Here is an 18,128-nt window from a genome sequence, read left to right as displayed (position 1 = left end):
TTCAAAGGGCTGTTTACTTTTATTTTAACAGGATCGAAAATTTCGCACAGCAGCTTGTACGTGTGTGTGATGTTTGTGAAGTGCGTGTGTATGTATTCCTTTTCGTAAAAGAAAGAGAGGTGCAGATGCTTGCATGTTGATAAATTAGAAAATGGCTTTCTTACCGCTGCCCCTTCCGCTTCTCTACTGAATTCTACACAATAAAAATATTATTTACAACAGTTTAGAGATGATGTTTATCACTGTGAGCTATAGAGACTTAAAAAATGAGACCGGTGCCAAGGGTCCCAGTCACAAAATGGCCACCGTGAGGTGTGTGGCCTAGTACACAATGTCTGTCACAGGGGTAGAGCATTGCACCAAATGAGAGTCATTGGTGCTTGCCCCAGCTCCACTACCATGGGAAGTCAGTACTATGTCCTGCGGGCCTTCACAATTACAAAATACTGATGCTGTTGTCACCTATTAACAACAGGGAGCATTTCCTGGTACCAAAGAAAATATACAAGATGGCCAACCATCTTGGACTACTGCAATGCACTCTATGTGGGGCTACCTTTGAAGGTGACCCAGAAACTACAATTAATCCAGAATGCGGCAGCTAGACTGATGACTGGGAGTGGCCACCGAGACCACATAACACCGGTCCTGAAAGACCTACATTGGCTCCCAGTACATTTCCAAGCACAATTCAAAGTGTTGGTGCTGATCTTTAAAGCCCTAATCAGCCTCGATCCAGTATACCTGAAGGAGCGTCTCCACCGCCATTGTTCAGCTCGGACACTGAGGTCCAGCTCCGAGGGCCTTCTGGCAGTTCCCTCCCTGCGAGAAGTGAGGTCACAAGGAACCAGGCAGAGGGCCTTCTCGGTAGTGGTGCCCATCCTGAGGAATGCCCTCCCATCAGATGTCAAGGAAATAAACAACTATCTGACTTCTGAAGGCAGCCCTGTTTCAGGAAGTTTTTAATGTTTGATGTTTTATCATGTTTTTAATATTCTGTTGGGAGCCACTCAGGGAAACCCAGCCAGATGGGTGGGGTATAAATAATAAATTATTATTCTTATATTTAATAATAATGATGATGATGATGTATGCCTACAGCCACAGATCTCAGGGCAGTTCACAAGGTTGTTGCTTTCCAAATAGAGCATCAACTGAATGCAGAAAACCACCTACCATGTTAAATTTCCCACAATTCTCAGGAGCACCCAGCATAACCCAGATGGGCGGGATATAAATAAATTATTATTATTATTATTATTATTATTATTATTATTATTATTATTATTATTTCCACACACTCTCCTGCACACACAGAGAGCACACACATGCACTCACCATACACACAGAGACTGCAGACACACATACATGTCCCTATTTCTCATCACTTGTGCACAACCACACAATCCATGTCTCCATCTCTGCTCAGGAATGTCTCTCCCTCTCTCACACACATCGTGCAACTTTAAAGTAGGCTAGTTTTGTGGTGGGATCCATGAAAACAAATGCATAAGCTGAGCACTATTTATATATTTGAAAAACTAATATTAAAAAAAAACATGAATGCATATAATGTTGTAAATCTTCTTTTGATTCTGTTGGTGAAATGATTTCCAGCCATTTAATGTGAGGGTGCAAGGGGAGTTACGTAACACAATATGAAGCTGTTTTCCCATGAGCTGCTTCCATAAGCATTTTAAAACATGTTCCGTTTACCGGCTGCAAATTCATTTGTGTCTTGAAGGTGACATTAAAGAGGCATATACATAGCCCATGAGATTAGAAATTACTTCAGAGCTATGTCTAGAACTTGCAGACAAAGAAACATCTACTATCACAGTGTTCAGAGCAGAAGATATAAATAAACCTGTAAAATCTCACCAGTGAAAGCCATTAGAATTCTGAATTGTTTGCTCTCTGTTCTTAACGCAAGGAACTGTTGAACATTATGCAACTGGTATTGCACAGCACATTTTGCTTAATCAATGTACAAACCATATATTAACTTTATTTGCATAAGGATGACCCCCCCAGCCAGTGCACAGGAGAGTAAGGAGAAAATACACCAGGGCTTCGCTAGCACATAGCTATTGTGTGTTCTTCCTGATCCATCATTTCGAGGATGAAGGAAAACATTCCTTCATTGCACTCTTGAGGCAGCTTCAGATAGTTAAGCGACTGGTGACAGAGGAAAATGCAAGGAATCTCTATGATGATGGTGATTTATTAAATTTGTATACCGCCCTATACCCAAAGGTGTCAGGGCGGTTCACAGGATAAAATCAGAATATGAAACCACAAAATACATAATCAAAAAAACAACAACCCAATAAAACACACACACACACACATTTTAAAAGGGTATAGGATGTTAATCAAACAAAGGCCTGGTTAAAAAGGAATGTTTTTGCCTGGTGCCTGGCAAATCTCCCTGGGGAGAGCATTCCACAGACAGGGAGCCACTGCAGAAAAGGTCTGTTCTTGTGTTGCCACCCTCTGGATGAGATTCCTGTCGACCTCAGCCAGCAGGTGGTGGCAAGAGCTGATGGGAATTGTAGTCCAAAGCATGTGGACGATACCAGGTTGACAAAGGCTAGGTTAATCTCTTGATCTTTGAAGCAAATCTACCAAATGATGTTAATTTTTCAGCTAGTACAATCTGCCAAGCCCTCCTGATCTCACCATTTACTAAGCAGCCAGATGCTGACTTTGGGTTCTTAAACTATTGCATGGTGCCAGTGAAGGCTCCACCCCCAACTAAAATAGCAGCTTTGGGGGGGGTGTGCACACAATTGGGGGGGGGGGCTGCAACAGGGGCGAAAGAGTCAAACTTTCTCTCTCAACCCATTACAGTTATAACACAGTCTGGTCTCCTCTGCATATAGAAGCATGGCACACACAAAGTGAAACATGGACCACTTATAAATGCCATCTCCAACTCCTTGAAAGATTCCATCAACAGTATCTCCGAAAAAATTTCCACATCACTTAGGAAGACAGGAGAACAAATGCCAGTGTACTGGAAGAAGCAAAGATCACCAGTGTCAAAGCAATGATTCTTCAACATCAACTTCGTTGGACTGGTCATGTTGTGCGGATACCTGATTATCGTCTTCCAAAACAACTACTCTATTCCGAACTTAAAAATGGAAAGTGTAATGCTGGTGGTCAACAAAAGAGGTTTAAAAACTCTCTCAAGGGAAATCTTAAAAAATGTAGTATAAACACCAACAACTGGGAAACACCGGCCTGCGAGTGCTGCAATTAGAGAACAGCCTTTACCAAAGGTGTCATGGGCTTTGAAGACGCTCAAACTGAGGACAAAAGGGAGAAATGTGCTAAGAGGAAGGCACGTTTGGCAAACCCTCACCGTGATCAGATCGCGCCCGGAAACCAATGTCCCCACTGTGGAAGGATGTGTGGATCCAAAATTGGCCTCCACATTCACTTATAGACTCACTGTTAAAACCGTGTTCATGGAAGAAATCTTACGTGGCTACGAGTTGTCACAGAAGAAGAAGAAGAAGAAGAAGAAGAAGAAGAAGAAGAAGAAGAAGAAGAAGAAGAAGAAGAAGAAACATACAGAAGCATGGGACCCAGAAAGTCCTCTTCCTGTTATTCACAGACACCACTGAATGTCAGTACACTTGGGCTCATTTTGGAAATAATCCTCTTTACAATCTATTCAGCTTTCACATCTGTGCTTGCTCACATAAAGCCTTTGGATTTTAATAGTTTGCTGTTTTCCGGGGCTAGAGGAAGAAGGAGCCATGGCCTTCACTCAAAAATGGACTGTATGATAGACTTCCTTCAATATATCGTGTCAATGCAGTTCTGTTGTAGGTCGCCCTTTGGATCTTTGGTGGAAATTGTCACACCTAGGAAACTGACTCAGTACTTTAAAGAAAGAAGAAAGAAGAATTGATTCTCCATGCATTGTTCCTGGAAGAATTCAGCACAAGAGTGGTCAAAGAGGGAGAAGACTAGGAAGAGGAGGTGTTGGAAGCTGAAGGGGTAACAGGGCTTAGTGAGCTGGGAGAGCCTGTGGCAGAGAGAAGTCAAGAATGAGAGGCAGAAGCTGAAGCAGGCGAGTGGAAGGAGGGAGGTTAAGAAGCAGAGAGGAGTCAGGCTGGTGAAGAGTCACGGGTGTCTCCCCGCACCCCACTGTGACAAGCTCCCCTCCTTGCCTGACTCCCAGAACCAGAAGAGGCATGAAATGCGAGGAGCAAAGACAGGCATGCAGGTGAACTCTCTGACTGCTTGTAAAGAAAGGAGGAGACATAGATGGCTGTGGAGAGGCAGGGACCTTTAATCTTGGCAACTGATTTCATGGCGTAGGACCTACACGGCATGAGGTGCTGTGCTTCTTAGGCCTGACACTCGGCCAAGTGTGTGGCAATCATTTTTCGCTAATAAAGAGTCAGCGCTAGTTTTGAACTGTGTGTACTGGCAAGCTTGCTTTGTGACATCCTATCTACCAGTAATTCACACTTTCTCCAAAAAGAAAGCAAATAAAATGCATCATATTGAGGGGAAACGCTTGAAAAATCTGTAGATATAGGGAAATTGCAAATAGAGTCATGTTTAATGGGAGAAATGTGCATGAAAATGTGTGGTTTCTTTTTAAAAATAAAATAAAATAAACAGATGTAAAAATGTGGCAAACAGCACTGAAGAACGAACAAATGAAAAGAAAGCTGAGGCAAACTGAAATTAGTTCAGCCATCCCTACTCCTAAATGTGTATAAGATTTCAGGTTGAAGGAGCTAATTATATGTGGTTACATGGGATTATGTTTATCTGCATGTCTTACAAATATATAATTTAGAATAATATAATTATATTTTACAGGTTCTATAAGTGGCTTTATAAATCTGATAAGCTCTCTAAATCGATGTAAGTTCTTCCTTTAATTTAATTAGTAGAATCTCTGAGGGCTCATTGGTGTTTTGGGTCCACGGTAGCATTTTTGGCTTTGTTAAATTATCTACATGGTTCACATCAGAGCAGAGAAATAAATAAACACCATCCAAAATGATTCTGTAGAGAACAAACACCCATCTATTTTGTTTTAAATAATGTGTGAAAATAGCACAAGTTTGTGTGAAATAAATACTCACAGATGGATTTTTCCAAGGGTTTTTTATTTAATTAAAAAAATCTGCTATTAATTTAAAAATAATATGTGAAACATGAATCAGAATTAATTAGATGTAACAAAAATAATAAATGACATTACATTTGAAGGGATATGAGCACAGAAAACTTTTGGAAAACTAGGATTCATTGTTAAAATGCAGCTCATTTTACTTCTCATGGGTTCATGGCCTATTTAGAATCCTTCTCTTAGAACAACTGTTTTTCTTTCAGAACTGTTTTGCATTTTCGAGACGAATGGTGGAAGCCAATCTTCTACCAACCTCCTCCCCCCCATGTTGTTATTTCCAGGTCAACCTTTCTCAACTTGGTGCCCTCTAGATTTTGGGTGGTGCAGGTGATCTCCCCCCACAGGGTGCCAAGCCGAGAAGATGCAAAATTGAGAAGATGCAAAATTGAGAAGATCCATTTGTGGGCGCCAGGTTTTTGTCTTGCATGGCTCCCTATTATGAAAGATTACAAAAGTCCACCCCTGACAGATGCTGTGGACTACAATGCCCATGAGCCACTGCCAGCATGGGAATACGATGGTGAGGCTATTGAGAGCATAGCTTCACTGGCTGGGGTTGATGGGAGTTGTAGGCAGAGCCACATGGAGAGCACCAGGATGAGGAAAGCTGATCTATGTGGTTGCAGACCTGCTTTAGATGAGAGAAAAGGAGAAGGAATACTATTCTTGGCATCTAGAAAACTGCTGAAAGGTAAGGACCATCACTATCCCACTCTGCAACTGTCCATAGTCACTTCCGGTGAACAATTTGCCAACCAAACATTTAGAGCTTGCAAGTCCACAAGTTATCTATCAGCCCAAACAGTGGCAGATTTGTTGAGTTTTGGCCATTTTTGGTATGGTTTTCAACCAGGAGAAGGCCAACAAACAAGAAGACTCCTCTCCTGCTCGGTCTCATGTAAACAGATGCCCCAATTAAAACAATTTCAGGATCTGCATTCGGCTGCTAGAAACCGACGGAAGATGCTCTGGTTGCCGACGGCGGCAGTTGGAGCTACATAATTAAAACCAGTGGCTGCTTTAGTGGAATTTCAAACAGGTACCGAAGCATCTCGCTGAGTGATATGACTGTGACAGCCCAATTCACTTCTAGCCGAGGGAATTTTATTTGGAGTGGCAACCCAACAATGGTCTGATATGAAATGTCATCTTCAAATTTAGCACGTCTGATTCCTCAAAGAAAAATCTCTTGCCCATGCAGTCAGATAGCTCACCTTGTTGGTATTCACCAGATCATTCCATATGCCAAATAAAACAGACCGCATCTCTCTTTTAAGCAGGAAGGGGGAAATATTGGTCAGAGTGGCACTGTCAAATCGGAGGAAATCATTTAGGAGCTTCTTTCACTCCCAATCTTGGCACAAAAGCAGGCCGTCACTATACAAACTGTCAAAGGTTTCCTCTGATTGAACGCTATGGATATTTCAAAAGAACAAGGCATGTGGCCTTCTTTACAATTGCTCCTACAATTGCTCCTACCTACTCTATGGCTGAGGGACGCGGGTGGCACTGTGGGTTAAACCACAGAGCCTAGGATCAGAAGGTCGGTGGTTCGAATCCCAAAGACAGGGTGAGCTCCCGTTGCTCGGTCCCTGCTCCTGCCAACCTAGCAGTTTGAAAGCACGTCGAAGTGCAGGTAGATAAATAGGTACCGCTCCGGCGGGAAGGTAAACGGCATTTCTGTGCACTGCTCTGGGTCACCAGAAGCGGCTTAGTCATGCTGGCCACATGACCCGGAAGCTGTACACTGGCTCCCTCGGCCAATAAAGTGAGATGAGCACCGCAACTCCAGAATCGGTCACGACTGGGCCTAATGGTCAGGGGTCCCTTTACCTTTACTCTATGGCTAGCAAACAGCGGTGGAGGAAGCTGCTCGGGCACCTGGGGCGGCGCACCCAGGGGTGGGGTGAGCAATCCATAGGGCTGGGGGTGTCAGGAGTGTGTGCAGAAGCCAGGCCCCGTGACTGGTAGGACTTTGCAGGACTGGGGCTTTCCTAAGTTTGTTCTCAAGAGGCAAGGCGCGGCCGCACAGGTGAGGCCGATTGGTAACTCATAGCACCTGGTGGCAAGAGCCGGGAAGGAATATAAGGTCAGCATTTCCCTTTGGCTCTTTGACACAGCAACACGCTTCCTGCCTTGCCACGTTTGGCTTCTTGACTCCCTGCTTCCTGATCCTTGGACCCTTGGCTTCTTGGCTTCTGGCTCTCGGACCCTTGGCTTCCTGACTCCTGTTCCTGCTCCTACTGTCTTGCCCCCAGTCCTGATGTCCTCTACCAGGATTTTGACTGCACGTAAACTGGACCGTGACAGGGGGAGAGGCAGCGGGCGGACTGCTTGGGCAGCGTGGAGCCTGCGCACGTGCAAGCCACCGCATCTATTCCAGGAGAGACACGTGGCTCGGGCATGCTGCAGGCCCCGCGATGAGTGCCACCCATCATTTTGTCACCCCCCTCAGTGGTGACACCCGTGGTGGGCCATACCCACCTCACCCCCCCTTCCTCCACCCCTGCTAGCAAACTAGCATTTTTTAGAAATAAACAAACTGACCTTTTCTACGTTGAGCAAGAGGTGGTAGTGAGCATTTCTTAGAGCTGCTATCTAACTGGGGTGGGGGGGTACCTTAGTCAATGAACTGTATGAGTTTTAGCTTGACTGAATTTGCACACATTTGCCTCTGGAGATGCGTGCATTGTTGTGTTAGATGGCAGACCAGGTTTGTTTCACCATGTAAGATAATAATAAAGGCATTCCCTCTTCTCCCTCTTTTCAGGTGGTGCATGCTCTCTGCTGGTTTTGAAAGGTACTTGCAAAAAAGGAATTAAGGGTGCAACTGTGTGGTCCCTCAGGGGCCATGGCATGCTGTGGATCTCTGTGGCCATGGCAGTAGAGGGAGAATCCCTCTGCCCAGGTAGCGTGAAAAGGACTACAGCTATTGCCACTCTGCTGCTAGTGCACCAACAGCAAAGGTGTGTGTGTGCTCTGAGGGAGGGATTGGTGTGGATTATTTAATTTCCCTGCCACATTCCCCAAACAGCTGGGGAGCTGGCATAATGATATCCCCTTCCATTGGTAGCATTGGAAAGCATTTTTTAAAAAAACAAACTGTATTGGAAGGAGAAGAAAGGAAAGATACATGAATTTGGCAGGTCTTCAACTGTTGATTTTCCCTTGCTTGACCCAAAAAGATTTCTCTGTCCCAGTCTGCTCCCTGACCAACTAGGGAACCAGATTTAGGACTGAATGGCCTTTCAAACAGAGCAGGGATGAGGAACATGTGGATCTCCAGATGTTTCATGGTGGCCAGGGATATTGAGAACTGGAGTCCGAAAGAATCTGGAGGACCACAGGCCACTTCTGAATAATGTCTTCAAGTAGAAATATGACATACGGACATCCTATGTCCAGACCTGCTTTATGGGCACATCGAAACTATGCACGAAATGGTTGTGCAACCCACAATCACAGTTCAAACCACAGCAGTCATTTCCTATCTCAGCAGAGCTTCTTGACACCATAATAGAGGAGATACTTCAAGGACAACCACACCCTTCTTCACCCTCCCCCTTCCTGTTGTCAAACGTCTCCTAGGTCAGGCTGTTGGATTCTTGAAATTCAAAGTTCACGGATTCCTGATTGCATCACACTACAAACATAAACCGGCTTTAATATGGAATCGGGGAGAAAGAAACTGCACGGAGCAAGTTTCTGGCTGTTCTTCAGGGAGAAGCCTGGCTTTATTACCTGCATGAACTGAAGTTTTCTAATTCTAGGTCATCTTATTTCTACAGAGAAGAGCTCCTGTTTCACCTGTTTGTGGTGATAACAGGTGCAGCCATTATCAGATAAGGATAAAGGGCGAAGGGGACTTGAAAGCATTTTCATTTTTAATAAACAGTGTTATTTCAGAATACATTATTGTTTTTCCCAACTGACAATTTGTTTTCAAAATTACAGAACTTTGGTTTTTTTTAAAAAAAATGCACTTAGACCCCCCCCCTCTCTCTCACACACACACACAAGCTCTGGGCTGGCTCAATCAGGTAGCAAAGTAAGCCATTTTCCAGGGCCCCCAAACCAGCAGAGGGCACATTGCCCTAAACAGTTGTTAATATTTCCATTTTGCAGAAAATTATCTAAGAAGATGTGATTCTCGTTAACAGCCAAACGTGCCACAGAAGGCAAGTCAATACAGCTTAATAAAACTATGTTGCCTCTGTGTTCCAGGTTTAGGGGATCCCATGGAAGGTGCCAGACCCAAGCCCCTCACCACACAAATCTTGAGGAAGCATTGATTAGCTTTCTTCCAGAAAACATATCCTCCTGCAAGCACACACTGTGCTTGATCTCTCCACAGAGGAGAAGCGTCCTTCTTCAGAGGCAGAAAGAAGAAGGAATACACCCCTTTCCTCATGGCATTTTGTCCCCATCTAGTTATTTCTTACAGGCCTCAGAGCTCTGGCAGGCATCCAGAACCCCTTTTGCCCACATTGAAAGGAACTGTCCCTTTCATTTCAGAACTGCAAGAATGGAGAATCTCCAGGGAATCACATGTTCAATTCTTCCAGTTCCGTTGCATTTCTCCGATGAAAATATGGACATCCTACAGCTCAGCCCATTTCCTGGACTTGGCTCACAAATGGGGTCCAAGGCAATATATACATATAGTGGTACCTCGGGTTATAGACGCTTCAGGTTACAGACTCTGCTAACCCAGAAATAGTACCTCGGGTTAAGAACTTTGCTTCAGGATAAGAACAGAAATCGTGTGGTGGCAGCGGGAGGCCCCATTAGCTAAAGTGGTACCTCAGGTTAAGAACAGTTTCAGGTTAAGAACGGCCCTCCGGAACTAATTAAGTTCTTAACCCGAGGTACCACTGTATATCTACCCAACCTGATGCCTTACCAGTGCATATAGTGACTGAATAGTAGTGCCAAATTAAAATCAACACACACACACAAACATCATTATGGAGGTGGGGGCGGGACAGCCATCTGGCCAAAACAGATACTAAATTATCAGGGCTCAAGAATCAAACATGCCATAATAGAAATGCCTTAGAACAAGGCCATAAGGCACAAGGGGGACAAACAGATTCCCCCTCAGCATAGCCTTAGAGACTGCATGCCATTGCAGAGCCCCTCTCCTGCATACCTACCAGCCAAACCTTTGACATGAAACAGTGCTAAGGATCTGAATGGTCAAGGTAGGCAGAAGCACAGAGGAAGGGATTTAAGACCAAGTATCCTGGCCTTAAAACAGTTTAGGCTAGGGGTAAGGAACCTATGGTCTTCTACATCAGGGGTCAGCAACCTTTTTCAGCAGGGGGCCGGTCCACTGTCCCTCAGACCTTGTGGGGGGCCAGACTATTTTTTTTGGGGGGTGAACTAATACCTATGCACCACAAATAACCCAGAGATGCATTTTAAATAAAAGCACACATTCTACTCATGTAAAAACACGCTGATTCCTGGACCATCTGCGGGCCAGATTGAGAAGGCGAATGGGCCGCATCCGGCCCCCAGGCCTTAGGTTGCCTACCCCTGCTCTACATGATGCTAGTCCTACCCTACCACCTGTGACCATTGGGCATGCCAGCTGAGGCTGCTGCAGGGTTTGAATCCAGCAACATCTAGAGGACCACAATTTCTCACCTCTTAGTTTTAGGCCTTTTTTAAAGGTAAGGAGCAGTGTTCTAAAATGGACTGTACTGAGGCTAATCAGAAAGTCTCACCTGTGTGTCGACCAGAGCAGCATTGGTACATGATCCAAGGACACAACTCCTTTGCAAAGCACGCTGGAGAAGCAGATGAGTTGTATCCACGAAACAGCGCTGCATCTTGCCATGATGCCAGCAGGGTTTGCATGTGGCTTGCCGCTCGAACAGGAAACTATAGCCAGTCAGAGAAGGTGGGGAAGGAAGGAAGAGAGATTTTGACACGGCTGGGTACTGAAGCTTCTGGCTTCCAGCAGGACTGTTTTGAGCCAACAAAGGTGGAATTGTTTTATGATAACAAGAGAAAGCAAACCAGGTCTAACATGGGTGTGAACTTTCAGATCACTTTGACGTCAAGGAAAAGCATTAGTCTATCTGGCTTCACATACATTTTTTGGAGGAGCAGTTACTAGTTTGCTTTGAGTTAGTAAGCTCATGCTTACCTCGTCTGAATTTCCCACAGCTATAACTTAAGCAGAGTTTGCTGGGAGCCACTGGCAAGGCTGGATTAACGACTGAGAAAAATAAGCACGTGCTTAGGGCCATCAAGGGAAAGGGGGACACCACAGAAATTCTCCATTGCTGGATTTTTAACATTCACAGTCACAAATTGCTCAGCTGAGCAATCGTTTTCTTACTTGAAGTACACCCCCGCCCCAACATTTATCCGAAAATAGGGACGCCCTATTCCATACCCTCCAACATTTCTCCAACGAAAACGGGGACGTCCTTTTTGGTTCCAGAAATTAAACTCAACTCATTTCTAGTTTATTCTTGTATCTTTCACTTTTGTTCTCCTCCACACATCCTCCAAAAGCTCATATCACACATTTTGGATGTTGGCAAGTTGAAACTACGGCATATATTTGTACACCAACACCCGTCCTTGTGGGCGGCGATGAGAAGACAATAATGCAAGCTCTTATCAGCTGAAGACATAGAACTGATTTAAGTAACCTATTGTTTGTGAAGGAGGGTGAAGCCAGTTCTTATCTCATGTCTGTATGGGTACCAGAACATCCATAAAGGCAACCTTTATGGATAACCTTAATTATCCATAACCTTAATGGTAACCTTAATTTTGGGTCACCATCCGAAAGTCCTATCTAATAAAGCTCTTCCTATGTCCCACAATAGCCTATGTACAACAATACAGTTCAACAGCAGGAGTTTTCCAAAATTCTGTGCCTCAGGATAATCCCCCTTTCCCTTGTAGTTTGTAGTTACAGGACAAAGACAACATACCAAATTCATTTCATATATTCGCAATTTTTGCCCAAGTGCCTTTTATTTCCTCTCCTAAATCCTGTTTTTTCTCTTTAAATTTGTAGTGCAAAACCACTCATTGGTGCAGTGGTGACTAAAAACCATCCCCTAAGAGTCCATTGCTGGACCAGATCCCTAGACAGCTAGACAGTTCTGGTCCTTTTTAGGGGTTCTGCCTGAACAGGAGGACTAAAAGTGGAGAAGGGGAAAGGGAAGCAACTGTTGATCTTCACCCTTTAGAAAACCCAACATGTGTGCTTACAGGTCACACGGCTATTCTCACAGCCTCTGCATACATTAGAGGCCAAAACTGTGGAAACCTTTTGGGGGAAATATATTTCCGAGGTTTAATGGTCATAACACCTGGCTGTCTTTGTCCACGGAGTTTTCTTAGCAGGGATACTGGAGTGGCTTGCCGGTTCCTGCTCCAGGTGGATCACGTTTGGTCAAAACTCTCCACTATGACCTGTCCAATTTGGGTGGCCATGCACGGCATAGCTCATAGCTTCTCTGAGTTATTCAAGCCTCTTCGCCACAGCAAGGCAGTGATCCATGAAGGGGACCATAAAGAAGGCTGATCGCCAAAGAATTGATGCTTTTGAATTATGGTGCTGGAGGAGACTCTTGAGAGTCCCATGGACTGCAAGAAAATCAAATCTATCCATTCTTAAGGAAATCAGCCCTGAGTGCTCACTGGAAGGACAGATCGTGAAGCTGAGGCTCCAGTACTTTGGCCACCTTATGAGAAGACTCCCTGGAAAAGACCCTGATGCTGGGCAAGATGGAGGGCACAAGAAGGAGGGACGGCAGAGGACGAGATGCTTGGACAGTGTTCTCGAAGCTACAAACATGAGTCTGACCAAACTGCGGGAGGCAGTGGAAGACAGGAGTGCCTGGCGTGCTCTGGTCCATGGGGTCACGAAGAGTCGGACATGACTAAATGACTAAACAACAACACCTGGTTGGCTCTCTAAACACTCATGCTCATTGGCTACATTCAAATGAAGGAAAGCTGCTGCATATATCAACCTAAGCAAGGTTGATTATTTTTTCTGGTTATTGACAAAATACAGATAATTGAACAAACTTTGTTGCATTACATTCTCTTTCCACTGATAAATGGTATTACTCCAAGAAAAGTGGTGTTATGAGCCATCAAACCTTGGAAATGCACTTTCCCCCAAAGGTTTCCACCATTTTGCCCACTAGCGTACACACCATAAATTTAAAGCACACACATCCTCCAGGAATTATGGGAATTGTGACTTACCTTAGGCTGCAAAACTACAAATGGCCAGGAGCTGCCTGTGAATGGGGGCTGGTGCTCATGTTGGCAGAGAGTACCTTGGCCCTGAAGGATCCCCTACTATGGTTGAGGGAAGGTCTATGGTAGAAACCTTGTGGAAAAGGCCAACCCACGTGGGGAGTAACTATGGATGTGGGGCTTGACCTGCGTCCCCCCCCATGTCCAAAGTAGGGTCAAGAACTATGCAAGCCCTGTTGGCGCAGTCAATATCCTTCCCACAGGTTGGATAGCTCCTTGGATAACTCCGTTGGTTAGAGGATGGTGCTGAGAACGCCAAGGTTGCAGGTTCAATCCTGGTATGGTACAGCTGCATATTCCTGCGATTCTGATTTGTGTCAGTGGGAGAGGGGATGAGAGTAAAAAACTGTGGGGTAAAAAGAGAAAAAGTTGTTCTCTAATTACATAGGAAGTGGCAGTAATTCTACCACTGATTACTTTCCCCTCTTCCATAGGAATCTTTTGCTAATGATGATTTTATCTGCTCCTTAACCTCTAGTTTTGACCTTAGGGCCCTGCCCAGGTACCAGATTTTTGTCTTCCAGTAGCTGACAGCGCTAATCACGACCTTTCACTGTGGTACACAAGGCAGGTAATAGGTGAGGATGTTCAGAATTATTTGGTCTTCAGTTCTTTTACAGATATCCTTCCTGCATATTGAAATATATTCTCCAGCTGTATAAGTGTTTACTTCCTGATGTAAATTATTTTGACTGCGAACACATGTCAACACCATATTCGTGTGGTACAATGATAAATTTAGAGATCTAAAAGTGGTTACTGCTGTAAAAGAGACAATTTATGGGTATTTGCTAACTGCATTTCTGAAGAGGCATTTTTGAGATGCTGTGCAACAAAAAATACAGGCTCTTTGATGAAGAAATCAGCTTTTAGGGCAAAATGAAAGTAAGTGCATATTTGATTTAGAGAGTCACTTTAGATAAATTTTAAGGTTTTTTTTATATATAATTTTTTTAATGGTGAAATGGATCCAGAATAACTTAACTATGCTTTAGTCCCACTGAGATCATTTAAATTTGACATGCCTGACCTATCCAGCTAATTTCAAAAGGATTGCAGTGTGACCCAATTAGCATAATATTAACACTATAGGAATCCTGTACTTAAAAAGGTATCTTCCTTCTTACTCGTCGGGGTAAGTTCATTAATTATAAGTCTTCAATTATAAATCTTCAATTAAAAGCCTTCCCAAGTTTTCAATTAGCAACAACCATGTACACCTCAGATTAATCTCACTGGCTAAGATATATCCTAAACTGTATTTTATGCTAAAAGGCGATTGTAAAAACCATGTAGCTGTAACTGTGGCCCATTCAGTGCTCCTCTTAGGGCCAAATGCTCAGTTCTATGTTCAACATTTGATAATCAAAGTGCAGCCACGTACTTCCTATATATTTACTTCACAGCTGGTTTTATTTCCTTACTCAGCCTAAGATTTGATGAGACTGCAAGCTGGGAGTATTTCAGTCCAACTCAAACTCTTTCAGTAAAGTGAAGCAGCTCCATAGACCTTTGCTGTGAGCAATTGCTATGCCTTAGCAGGTGCTCTTAGGAATTGTACATCCCCATTTACATCAAAAGACACATCCAGTCATTTCAAAAGGGCTCAAACATGCACACAAATCCACGCTGACGGTGCGCACACAAATCTTGCTTGTGGAAAATTGATGGAAGTGTGAAATCCTGTCCTTGTCCACTTTGCTGTTGAAAACAACTCTTTTGACATTGCAGATATGCAGTACTTCCTTCCACGATAACTGGATATTACCCCTTTTCCTCTCTGAACAAGACTTAAGATTTGATTATGACAAATGATTGACTGGAAGTGGGTGACATTGCTGTACACCGTGGGTAGGCAAACTAAGGTCCAGGGGCCGGATCCGGCCCCTTCTCAATCTGGCTCGCGGACGGTCCGGGAATCAGCGTGTTTTTACATAAGTAGAATGCGTGCTTTTATTTAAAATGCATCTCTGGGTTATTTGTGGGGCACAGGAATTCATTCATTTCCCCCGAAAAAGTATAGTCTGGCCCCCCACAAGGTCTGTGGGACAGTGGACCGGCCCCCTGCCGAAAAAGTCTGCTTACCCCTGCTGTACACCAAAGCAGGGGAACTGGTCTAGAACAAAAATGGAAGAATCGCAAGCAGAAACCAACAACTCTTGCAAAGTGTGTTTTGACGACAACATTCGTGTTTACGTTATGTGCATGTGTTATGCCTCAAAACCATAGCTTGCTGACAGTCAACACAGATATTTCTATGGCAACACACCATGGCCCACTGCAGAATCTTGCAATAGGCACTTGCAATATTTTAAATAAATATTTAATTTAGCCAAATTTAACTAATGTTAACTACCATTTTGCATAAATTTCTAACTCAAGATCTTTCAGGGGAAAGAATAGGTTCAATTGCACTTCCTTATGCAATATGAATGACTAGCGTGAATAAATTTTGTCCAATCAATGAGATAGGAGAAGATACTATGTATATAACTTAATTGTTTTCTGTAGCAGTTATCAAGTATTTGCAGTGGTGGCCATCCGAGCTATAGTAAATGTGCTGAACTGGCGCTTACTTCACTCCATTCAGAGATTATTTCATTTCAGTAAGCCGAATTTTTAAAAGCAATATACAAGAAACATTGAAACTTTGGTTCTTTGCATTCTCCTGTGCCTTCATTGGGTCTGAACGCCAACGGAAGACTGACTTTGGTTTGATTTTGCATAAACAAACACAGCTTTCCACTTGTGCATTGCCAAGCCAGATGTTTCTCTGAATACATCAGGCAGGAATCACCCCAATTAGCAGTTCAGTATAAATAGTATACAAAGGCTGACAGCCAGCATTTTTGAAGTCCTTGTTCTGTGACTGACCAAAAGGTTCATGGTGACTCCCAAGTAGATGTCAAAAAACCTTTAAGCTCAACAGAACTCCTCTGATATTCAGAAGAATTTGTGCACTCATCTGGGGGGCGGGGTGCTATTGGGTTGTTGTTTTTATTCTGATTATATATGTTGTGATCTTTTCTGTGAAATGCCCTGAGACCTCCAGGTATAGGGCGATATGTAAACTCAATAAGTAATAATAATACTCCCAGAATAAACTTCAAGCACTGGGGGCTATTAAGGAGCAGATGCCAATTGTATGAATAGAACTGAAGATGATGCTATCGACTTCCTTAGTGTGGAGGCGGACTTGAAAAGGGCGTTGCTCTTGAGTTGCCCCCAAACGCAGCTCACATAATAAATATTGAGGTTTAATGATATCACAAAGTACGGTATTTTTTGCCCCATAGGGCACACCGGCCCATAGGGCGCACCTAGTTTTTTTTTTTGGGGGGGGAGAAAGAAAAAAAAATTATTTCCCCCCCAGGCGTGGGGCTGGGGTGGGGGAAGCCCAAGCTTCCCCTGACCCCAGCCCCCAGAACAGGCTGCTATCCGCAAACCTAGGGACCCCGGCGGGAAGTCGCGCCGGTCTCCCCAGGTTTGCAGAGAGCTGCCCGAAGCCTGGAGCGCACTTCTCATCGCGCCCCGGGCTTCGGGATGCAGACAGCTCTCTGGAAGCCTTGGGAGACTGGCGCGACTTCGTGCCGGGCTCCCACGGCTTGCGGAGAGCTTCCTGAAGCCTGGAGAGCGAGAGGGGTCGGTGCGCACTGACCCCTCTCGCTCTCCAGGCTTCAGCGAAAGCCTGCATTCGCCCCATAGGACGCACACACATTTCCCCTTCATTTTTGGAGGGGGAAAAGTGCGTCCTATAGGGCGAAAAATACGGTACTGCTTGACAGCTCTGCAACAGGCAGCAGATACTAGCGATCAGGTTTCCTCTTTGCAAGTGGCTTAGTTCAGTTAGCTGTAGTTTGCTCCTTAATAGCCTGTTAGTACCTGCATGCTGATCACTTTGATTCAGCAGCTCAAAGTATGCCAAATAACTAGCATGTAACTAACTACTTGTACTTAGTTATGTGTAAAGGTGATGTAGCAATAGTTAGCTACCAAACAGGCCACAACAGCAAAGGCCCCTCTTCCTAACTCCAAATAAACTCTTTAGCCAGTTCTGGGGGTACCTTTGGGCTTGGTGTTTCCTGAACAGCAGTTCCATGCTGCCTTCTGAAAATGTGGAGAGTTTTAAAGACTCTTTGTAATATAGTATGAAGCCATTGAAAACCAGTCAAAATTCCACTAGGTGCAAGGAGGCCTATGTGTGCAATTAAAGTAGTTCATTCACTCTAACCAAATGCGTAGAAATAGTTCTTTATAGGGAGGTTTTTGAAAAGTATTTCCCCAAAAGTAACCTGTTTCGTATCAGTATTTAATGCTGGGGAAGTGTTTTGAACAGAATTTGTGCACTTGCTAATAATATTGATCACTGTGCCTTGCGCTGAAGGGAAGATTTAACATCCATCGCGGCTATCTCAATTCTGTTTTGATTTTAAATGATGCTTCCTTCAGCTGAAAGACTGGTAGTAAAGTAAAGCAAAGGCTGATCAAGGAACTAACTGATATTATTTCCCTAGCCCTAGGGGTTGCATAAGGAGGATAATACAGCCCTTGAATAACAAGAATGTTTAACAAAAGGGTTTGCTTAGTTTTTGTAAAGACCAATGGGGCTACATATGAAGCAGAGTTAAATTTCCAAGAGATAAACGCAGCACAACAA

General features: G+C 44.1%; 1 protein-coding gene across 1 annotated transcript in view; it reads right to left on the bottom strand.

Moving 5' to 3' along the window:
* LOC128422339 (V-type proton ATPase subunit S1-like) overlaps positions 1-11,959 on the bottom strand; it is a 46,295-nt gene extending 34,336 nt beyond the window's left edge. Inside the window, exon 1 of the mRNA XM_053406225.1 lies at positions 10,900-11,959. Coding sequence (XP_053262200.1) covers positions 10,900-11,012 — 113 coding nt within the window. The 5' untranslated portion in view covers positions 11,013-11,959. The remainder of the gene's footprint in view (positions 1-10,899) is intronic.
* Positions 11,960-18,128: the final 6,169 nt, after the last annotated feature.

The sequence above is a fragment of the Podarcis raffonei genome, chromosome 10 (genome assembly GCF_027172205.1).
Source record: "Podarcis raffonei isolate rPodRaf1 chromosome 10, rPodRaf1.pri, whole genome shotgun sequence".
In the NCBI taxonomy this organism is placed as follows: domain Eukaryota; kingdom Metazoa; phylum Chordata; class Lepidosauria; order Squamata; family Lacertidae; genus Podarcis; species Podarcis raffonei.
The sequence above is the reverse complement of the archived record's forward strand: the minus strand, read 5'-3'. Positions and strand labels throughout refer to the sequence as shown.